The 10,023-nt window shown below is 37.1% G+C and overlaps 1 protein-coding gene across 1 annotated transcript; it reads right to left on the reverse strand.

Annotated features, from left to right (window-relative positions):
• Positions 1–1,556: 1,556 nt before the first annotated feature.
• Positions 1,557–3,468, reverse strand: LOC114420365. Its single transcript, XM_028386277.1, has 3 exons — positions 2,691–3,468; positions 1,942–2,565; positions 1,557–1,849 (listed from the first exon to the last, which is right to left on the reverse strand). The coding sequence occupies exons 1-3, from the start codon at positions 3,466–3,468 to the stop codon at positions 1,557–1,559; spliced, it is 1,695 nt and encodes a 564-aa protein (XP_028242078.1).
• Positions 3,469–10,023: the final 6,555 nt, after the last annotated feature.

Raw genomic sequence — 10,023 nt, forward strand, 5'->3', positions numbered from 1 at the left:
AAAGGATGCTCTATGCTTCTTCCATCGTAACACACCTCCTTAGCAGATTGTTTGCTCCTAGCTTGAATAAATATGGATCATCCCACACATAGAAGCGGGCATCATGTAGAAATTTCTTCCGCTGACTCCGGTTAAGCTTTTCGGGGATGATTCTTGTGGCTTTATAGCTAGCCACATCAGCAAACCAAGGGCTTGTGGTGGTTTGTAAGAGGAACTCATTTGGAAATTCTCCCCTTATCTCCGATTCTTCTTTGGTCACTTCTTCATTCTTCAACTGGGAGAGGTGGTCAGCCACCACATTCTCAGATCCTTTCTTGTCCTTAATGACTATATCCGATTCTTGTATAAGCAAGACCCATGTAATCAGCCTTGGTTTTGAATCTACTTTGGTGAAAAGGTGCTTGATGACGGCATGATCAGTGAAGATCACCACCCTTGACCCCACCAAGTATGGTTTGAATTTTTCTAAGGCAAAGACAATGGCTAGCATCTCCTTCTCCGAAGTGGCATAATTCATCTATGCTTAATTGAGAAATTTGCTAGCGTAGTAAATGGCGTGGAATGTCTTGTCTTGCCTCTATCCTAGGACTACACCCACTACATAATCACTAGCATAGCACATCAATTCAAACTCTTTACTCTAGTTAGGTGCGATCATCACTGGGGCGGTGTGAGCTTGTCTTTCAAGGTTTAGAAGGCTACTGAACACTCTTCATCATATTTAAACACAACATCTTTGTTCAGAAAATTGCTCAATGGTCTTGCAGTTTTGGAAAAATCTTTGATGAATCTCCTATAGAACCTTGCATGTCCTAGAAAGCTCCTGTTGCCTTTGACATTGGACAGTGGTGGCAACTTCTCAATGACATCAATATTGGCCCAGTCTACCTTAATCCCTTGGGCCAAAATTTTGTGGCCTAAGACTATGCCTTCTCGAACCATGAAGTGGCACTTCTCCTAGTTCAAAACTAGCTTGTTTCCACGCATCTCTGTAGCACCATCTCCAAGTTCTTCAAGTAGCATTCAAAAGAGGGCCCAAATATCGAGAAGTCATCCATGAATACCTCAATACTTTTCTCCACCATATCTGCAAAAATGGCCAACATACACCTCTGAAATGTGGTAGGTGCATTACATAACCCAAACGACATCCATCTATAGGCAAAGACACCAAAAGGGCATATGAAGGTCGTCTTCTCCTGATCCTTGGGGTCCACTGCAATCTGATTGTATCCATCGTATCCATCCAAGAAGCAGTAATAAGCATGTCCCGCAAGCCTCTCCAACATCTGATCCATGAAGGGCAAAGGAAAATGGTATTTCCTTGTGGCTTCATTGAGCTTGTAGTAGTTGATGCATATTCTCTAGCCAGTGATAGTCCTTGTTGGGATTAGGTCATTCTTTTCATTTTGAATGATTGTCTTGCCCCCTTTCTTTGGTACCACCTGGACTGGGCTTACCCAAGCACTTTTAGAAATGGGGTAGATAAGCCCAGCCTCTAGAAGCTTGAGCACCTCTTTCCACACCTCTTCCTTCATTGATGGGTTGAGCCTTCTCTAGGGCTGTCTGATTGGTCTATAGTCTTCTTCCATCATTATCTTGTGCATACAGTAGGCAGGGCTGATTCCTTTTAGATCAGATATGTGCCACCCTATTGCCTCCTTGTGTCTTTTGAGGACATCCACCAACATGTTCTCTTCCTTTGCTGTTAGCTCATTGCTGATCACCACAGGCTTGGTCTCGTTCTCCTCTAAGAACACATACTTTAGGTGGTTGGGTAGGATCTTCAGCTCCACCTTGGTCTTCTCGAATGGACTCTCGCTTTTCAATTCTTCAAAATTGGTCCCCTCTACAGGAATATTTTCTCCTCTTCACTGGTTAGACAATCTACAACATTGATCAAAGCTTTCTCCAGTGAAGTCTGTGTGGTTTGAAGAGCACTGACATCTTCTTTATCGACCTCCTCCACCTTGAAGCACCTCCTATCTTCCTCTGGGTATTTAATTGCTTCGAAAAGGTTGAAGGTTACCTTTTGGTCATCAATGCTCATTTCCATATTACCATTCCCCATATCTACCATGCAGTTGGCAGTTAGCATGAAGGGTCTGCCTAAGATAAGAGGAATCTTTGTATCTTTTTCTATGTCCATGATGACAAAATCTACCAGAAAGGTAAAGTAGTGGACTTTGACGAGGACATCTTCTACTACCCTGTACGGTCTAGTGATTGATCGATTTGCGAGCTGGAGTGTCATCTTGGTAAGGTCTATCTCCAGGTTTCCAATTCTTCTACACATTGATAGGGGCATCAAGTTGATGTTTGCCCCTAAGTCAATGAGGACCTTCCCTACTGATTCGTTCCCTATGGTGCAAGAGATTGTCACGCTCTCGGGGTCTTTAAATTTCTTGGGCAGCTTCCTCTGTATCACCATACTGTAGTTGCCTTCCACCACAATGCTTTCATTATCAATGTACTTCCCCTTCTTGGTGAGGATGTCCTTCATGAATTGGTGTAGAGCAACATCTACTGCAAGGTTTCCCCAAATGGCATGGTTATCTCCAGCCCCTTCAATATCTCCAAGAAATGCTTGATGTAGCGCTCTATATTCTTTTTTGATGGCACTAAAAGGTATGGGGGCTCCTTGAGAAGGGTCGGTGGCTCTTCTTTCCTAGCTTCTCAGGCTAGCTAACTTTTAGTCTTAGAGGTTAATACCTTCTTCTCCACTTCTTCTTCCCTTTTCTCTTCTTCTTCCTCCTTCTCTTCTTCTTTGTCTGCCCTTCCTTCCTCAGATTGGTCCCCTTCAGCTTTCTCTTCTTCTTCTTCTTGCACTCTCCTCTTGCTTCTAGTTAACACTACCCTGCATTCCTCCTTTGGGTTCTTCTCCGTGTCGACTCCAAAGCTGCTAGTGTGTCTTTCAACCATTTCTTTGGCTAATTGTCCCACTTGTATCTCCAAGTTCTTCATGGATGACTTTGTGGTCCTATAGTTGGGCATGGATATCTGCATGAATTGATTTAGTGTCTCCTCAAGCTTACTAGTCTTCTCATAAAGATCGACCCCTTGGTTGGAATTCTGGACAAGTTGACTTCTTTGCTCCTTCTTGAATTGGTTCCTTAGATGATTCCTCCAGCTTAAGCCCTGTGTAAAATTCCTCCCTTGTTTGAATCCCGACAGTCCTCCTTGGTTGTACCCTAGGAATCTGTGGCGATTCTGAGCTCCCATGTAGTTCACCTCCCTGGAAGAATCCTCTTGGGTTATGCATTGCCTTGGCTCATGTGTTCCATCGCAAATGTGGCATCCTCTATTTGTATGATTGAAGAGTGAGATGGACTTACCGCTTGTAGTTGCTGAGGGAGCTTGTTGAGGGTCTCCGTCAGGGCCTCTGTTTATCGGGCCAATAGCTTGTTTTAGGCCAGTGTTGCATCTTGGGCTATGAGTTCTAGAAGGCTCCTCTTTGTTGGCGTGCATGCTCGATCACGAAGGATGGCGTGATCATTGGCTACTATGTTCTCTATCAGTTCTATTGCCTCTTCCGGTGTCTTCAGCTTGATTTTTCTCCCTATGGATGCATCAAAGAGGTCCTTTGACTATGGTCACAGGCCATCTATGAAGATATTTAATTGCATCGGCTTGTTATACCCATGTGTAGGCATCTTTCTGAGTAGTTCATGGAAACGGTCGAATGCCTCGCTGAGAGATTCATCGAGGAATTGATGGAATAAGGATATTTCCATCTTCCCCTTTGCAGTCTTTGACTTATGGAAGTATTTCTTTAAGAACTTTTCGACAACTTCTTCCCAGGTCCTTAAGCTATTGCCTTTGAAGGAGTGTAACCACCTTTTTGCTTCCCCTGCCAAAGAAAAAGAAAATAGATTGAGGCGTATGGCATTCTCGGGAACACCGGCTATCTTTACCGTGTTACAAATTTCGATGTAGGTGGCAAGATGAGCATAAGGACCCTCATTTAGTAAACCGTGGAAGAGGTTTCCTTGTATCAGTTGTATGAGAGAGTGAGGATAAGATATGTTGGCTGCTTGAACCTCTAGCCTTGCAATACTGGTGAAGAATTGTGGGGTAGTTGTACTAGAGTAGTCCTCTAGTGTCACTCGTCGTGCATGCTCCTCTTCCATTTGATAGTAGCTTTATGGAGAGAGTGGAGGTGAGGGTTGACTACTCCCTTGTATTTCTTGCTCTCTTCTTTTTCTCGCAGGTTGTTATGCCTGTAAGTGGCTTCAATTTCTGGATTAAGTGGAGCTAAATCTTCGGTTGCAATTATGCCATGCATACACAAAAACAAGCACTACCGTGCAAATTATAGAAGAAAAATAATGATTAAAAAATGTAAAATAAAGAATAAATAAGAATTAATACTTACAAATTGAAAATGTATGACAACAAAGTATGAAGAATAAAGTCCCCAACAATGGCGCCAAAAACTTGTTAACGGTTTGACAAGCGTACCAATTTGTCTCAAGTAGTAAAGTACTTGGAAGTCCGAGTGTGGATTTCCATAGGGACTTTGTTTTGTACTTGTTTTGGATAATTTCCAATTTATAAGGGAAAAAGATAAGATGAGGTATAAAAGATAAATTTAAAAGAAAAGGGTATAAAATAATAACTATTAATAGAAAACAAAAGAAATAGTAGGGAATTCAATGAGATGGGAATGTTAGGACCTAGCATGTATTATTTGTCTAAGATGTATTATTTGAGATTTTTCTCTATCAATTAGGTGAATTTTTCCTACTCACATCTATTAGAATACTTACCCCTGATGTCTTACGATGATAAGCCTATCTTACCTACATATCTCCTAAATGTCTTTGCAAAGAATTAATAGATAAGATGCAAGAAGTTCTAATTCTAGATGCTTGGTTTGATGCATGGGCATAATGTAATCACTCTATGTCTAACAATGATTTTATTAAGATACTCCTTCCTTTTATTTCTATTAGAAATTACCCTCTGTCGAGTGACTAATTCCTAAAACAGATGCATGCAAGACCTTTATTGTATTTGTATTAAGGATTACCCTCTGTCGAGCACCAAACCCCCAAAGATGATGCAAGGATAAATGATGCATGAAATTAAAAGTAAGAATGGATAATAGGAAAGAAAACACATGTTTGCATTGATAGATATGAAGTATATAATACATCTTTTGGCTTTTTAGGCCTGCCAGACCCTAACTTAGGGTTTAGCCTCTCATAGCCTTAAGGGGTCTTACACTAGAAGAGGGGTATAGGAACTGATGGAGGAGAAAGGATGAAAAAAGGGAATAGAAAATGATGAAAGAGAAGAAAGAATTTCCTAAGGGAGAGTTCTCAGGCTTTAGGTGTGCATTAGAGTGCTCTGAGACACGGTGTGTCTTTTCTCTTTGGCTTGACTCCCTTTTTATAGCTGTTGGAGTGGACTTTTATAGCTGCTGGAGTGGACTTAGGCTTGACTCCCTTTTTATAGTTGTTGGAGTGGACTTGGGCCTGATGTCAAAAATCTTCCTTATTTATATTTTTTATATTTTCTGGATCTTTTTTGCTTTTAATCCCTCCTTTTCATATCTGCAAGCCGTAAATAAGAAAAATATCAATTCCTAACATTTAAGCCAAAAATAACTGGTAAATAAATATTTTTAAAGATATTTTCAATATACTTTTATTATCAAAAATAGCTCATATTTACCAATTATCAGGAGGTCTAATAGGGAAAGACAACTTTCTAAGAGGTATTCTCTTAATGAGTATGTGATCCTAACAGATGATGTTGAACCCGAGTGCTTTAGAGAGGTCATGGAAAGTGAAGAAAAGAGAAAGTGGCTGGATGCAATGAAGTTTGAAGCTTGTTGTGTGATCACCGGTTTGGCGGTCACCTCCACATAGTTGTGAGGGGGGGAGATTTGTTGGGTTTTTTGGGCTCCCTTCCTATGTGGAGTAAAGACCCAAATGAGAAGGCCCATTTTGTCTCACTTATTTAAGTGGAGAGGGGTCAGATTAGATTTATACACAAAGAATGACTCTTTTGAGAGGGAAAAACAGTTATAAATCATTGAGAGAAAAATGAGAGGCAAAATCATTGTGATTTTCGCATACCCACCAGAGAGCATTTTCAAATTGCAACTGTAAATTCGTTCACTATTGGATAGGGCTGATTTTTGGACAGTGGGTTCTACACATGTGATACTTCAAATTGTCTAGTTGAATCGTGAAAAAGATATCTGGAAAGAGATAAGTGTTTCACATTCTCTGCTCTATATTTTGGGATTTCATCTTCTTGTCTCTATTGTTCCAATTGGGGGTCTGTTTTGATTTGGTTGTTTGCAACACGTTTCAATGAACTTGTTGGAGGCTCTCTTGTATCTTTATTGATTATAGTGGAGTTATTTCTTTGGTCTGGACGACCTGTGATTTTTACCCTTGCATTGAGGGATTTTCCACGTTAAACAAATTATGTCTCTGTTTTCTTTATTTTGTGCTCTATACTTGATTGGTGCTCCTCATTGGTTCTTGCAAGTTTGGGAGAATTTATTTCCACTGTCTATTACTCTATTATAGAGTTTGTTATTGTGTTGGCCTATTTCCCCCATCATAAAGCACTTTGTCAGGTCCATAGGCATATCTGTTCAGGGCCTAAACGTTGCAACTTCTATTGAAGTTAGTTTACTTTTTCATACATGATTTTATAACATATCAAGCACACAGTGATTTGAAAGGGAAAGAGAAAAGAATAAAGCAAAGGCAGTGATGATTATTGAAGATGGTAACTAGCCATCACATGAAAATTAAGCTAGTCTACTTCATTTTAGTTTAATTTTGGGGGGAAATTAAAAGAAAAAATGAGTTCAAATTTATTCCTATACAAACAAACTTACATAAGGATCATATAATGTGGTTAATTTTGAAGACCCTAGTTTTGCAATGGTTTCCTACTTTTTCAACATTGGCTTGGATACGATCAATTTTTGCTTGGTCTTGGCATTTCATAACAAGCTCTTGAGAAAAGAAAACAGAAAGTTTATGACAACCTATCATTGACCAAAATTATTGGAATATTTAGTTTCATACTCCATATCCCAAAATAGCCATCCAATGTAAGTAAAGGATATGCTTTTAAGCTAGATAAACCAAGACATACAAGATATGAAAACATAAAGCTTCAAAAAAAGTAGTTTTTGTTAGTAAATATTTGTTTTATAATTTAAAATTTATTAAAATGTTACTCATATTAATTCTGTTTTTATAAAATAAACTATTTGTTTTATAATCTGTTACATAAAATTAGATTTCCTATCTTTTCTAGGATTTTGCTTTAATGAGTCAATGCAATTTGTTACGTATTTTTTACGTTTGTTTTGATATCTGTAAGTTGGTTTCCAACGGTCAGAGTTTTGTTGTGGCATAAAGGGGTCTATGCCTATATATATCTCTTTCCTCCTCCCTAGAAAAACATACAAGCAGAATAAACAATTTATTTTCTTTCTCTCTAAATTTTGTCTTTTCCTTTCTTATAAAAAAATTATTTCTGAGAGCAAGAGCAATGATGTTCAGGAGGTTCGAGGATCCTTTCGCTACACACGATCAGAACCAACGGGTTGCCGTATCTTGGGAGAGGAGTGTAATCAGATTTTTCTACCAGTGCAGTGGGGGTGTTTTCTCTCTAAGAATAGAATTTGCGCGCTTCAACCCAAGCTCACAAAATTTCTCCCTTGAATTATTTTTCTTTATGCTTATTGTATGATATAGTGCATTGTTGATTCATGTTCTGAAGTTATTTTGCTACTGTTATTTTGTTATTTACTTTAAGACTTTTCATTTTCTTCTCATTTATTTATTTTATTTTATTTTAATTTTTTCTAACAATCTTAGAGAGAAAAGTTATTTTCTTCTTGTATAGTCTTTTCTACAGTAGCATTATGTTTTATCAAAAAATGTCATGGATATGATTAAGTCCCTTTCTAGTAAGCATGAAAAATTAATGGATGAAAACACAATGTATTATGCTCCATTAAAAATATTTTTATTAGATTATTTATTTCCTTAAATTTTAAATTAGTGGGAGATTGTTGGAAAACATTTTCTTATAATTTAAAATTTAAAATTAAAATATATTTTCTTTATCAATTATGTTTTGTAAAGATAAAATGCTTTTAGAATTAAACTATGTGAAAAACTAAAAGCATCTCATTACTTCTATTTATATATTAATTTTAGGAAGTTATCTTTTACTTGGTCAAATTCCTTTGCGAACTTACAAGTCTTTAAAATTAGGAAGTTTTTTGTTTGGCTTTTAATTTCTATTGTTTAATGTTATTGTTATTGCTGCGAGTATTTTATTGCTACACGTTAGTGACTGGTTGCCTCTATATATGTAGCTCCTTGCTAAACAAAAAATAAACATGTGAAAATACAACACACAAAGCAATAAAATGAACACTTGGATGAAGCTTTATATTCTGCATGTCGTATTTTTAATATGGTACCTTATAAATTTTTTGAAAAAACCCCTTATGAGCTATGGAGAAAAAGAGAACTAAATCTGAAATATCTTAAAGTGTGGGGGTGTCTAGCAAAGGTTAACATCCCTATTAATAAGAAAAGGAAAATTGGACCAAAAACTATTGATTCTGTTTTTGTTGGATATTCTTTGCATAGTACTACTTATAGATTCTTGGTTGTTAATTCAGAAGTATCCGAAATTTCTAATGGTACTATTATGGAATCTAGAGATGCCACTTTCTTTGAAAATGTTGTCCTTTGAAAAATAAATTGTCTAAGTCTTTTTGTCATACTTCTTGTTCTAATTTATCATCTTGTAGTAATGCTAATAAAGACATTGTTTTTGAACCTAGGAGAAGTAAAAGATCTAAAAAGGTTAATGATTTTGGTTTTGAATTTTGCTCTTTTCTACTTGAAGATGAGATGATCCTAAAACTTATGGTGAGACCATGAGGTCAATTGATGAATCTTTTTGGAAAAGAAGATATTAATGATGAAATGAGTTCTCTTAAAACTAATAAAAATTGGATTTTTGATTATGATGAAACAAAATCGACAAGTGGTTATATCCTTACTTTAGCTGGTGGTGCAGTATCATGGAAATCTGCTAAACAAACTATTATTTCATGTTTTACAATGGAAGCAGAAATTATTGCTTTAGATATTGCTACTAGTGAGGCTGAGTTTCTTAAAAATTTGTTATGTGATTTCCCATTGTTGAATAAGTCTATACCTCCAATTCCAATGCATTGTGATAGTCAAGTTGCTATATCTAAAATTACTAGCAAAAATTTTAATGAAAAAAGAAGACACTTAAGAGTGACACATAAGTCTATCAGAAATTTAATTTCTCATGGTTTCATTTCTCTTGACTTTGTCAGATTAGAAAATAATATTGCGGATCCGCTTACAAAAAGGTTGACACGTCAACAAGTACTTGAGTCATCGAGGAGAATGGAACTAGAGCCCATTATTTAGTTACAACAATGGACACCCGTCTTCATGTGATTGGTGATCCCATGAATGGAGTTCAACGGGTAACAACGAAATTGCTTGTTGACTAAAGTACACCAAAATAAAATTTTCAAGAGTTGTTCCGTTTCTCATTCCTATGACGAGGTGTATTATAAATTGTGACAATATTAGGGTTAAGGTATTTATATATGTGTATTTTTTGGTATAAAAAGAATACCTCTTAATGAATCTAATGACAACTATTATAGGGGTGGAGGTCACAAACCACTCTTTGAGGATTCACCTAATGAGTGTGGTGGTGGGGTTGCCATTGAGAGATATGGGCTAATCTCTAAGTGACATTCACGAAACAAGATACACATGCAAAGCCGTGTAACATGCTACCACTGATTAGAGCCTAAATGAACGCCAATATTGTAGAGGTTGTGTGCTAAAGTCTCGTTAAAGAATGTGTAGTTCAAGAAAATTAAGTCACTACATTTTTCTCGAGTGGAAGTTCATAAACACTAGGTATAAGGCTCAAACCTGAAAGGTTCCTTATCAAAATACAATATCCTAT

This window comes from Glycine soja, chromosome 7 (assembly GCF_004193775.1).
Source record: "Glycine soja cultivar W05 chromosome 7, ASM419377v2, whole genome shotgun sequence".
NCBI lineage: Eukaryota > Viridiplantae > Streptophyta > Magnoliopsida > Fabales > Fabaceae > Glycine > Glycine soja.

Excerpts from the sequence above, each read along its gene's own strand:
- LOC114420365 (XM_028386277.1), bottom strand. The coding sequence starts at position 3,468 with ATGCACGCCAACAAAGAGGAGCCTTCTAGAACTCATAGCCCAAGATGC. Across the intron at positions 2,566-2,690 it reads ATTAACCTCTAAGACTAAAA|GGGCTGGAGATAACCATGCC; the intron begins GTTAGCTAGCCT and ends GAGATATTGAAG. Across the intron at positions 1,850-1,941 it reads GGTCGATAAAGAAGATGTCA|AGGGGACCAATTTTGAAGAA; the intron begins GTGCTCTTCAAA and ends ATATTCCTGTAG.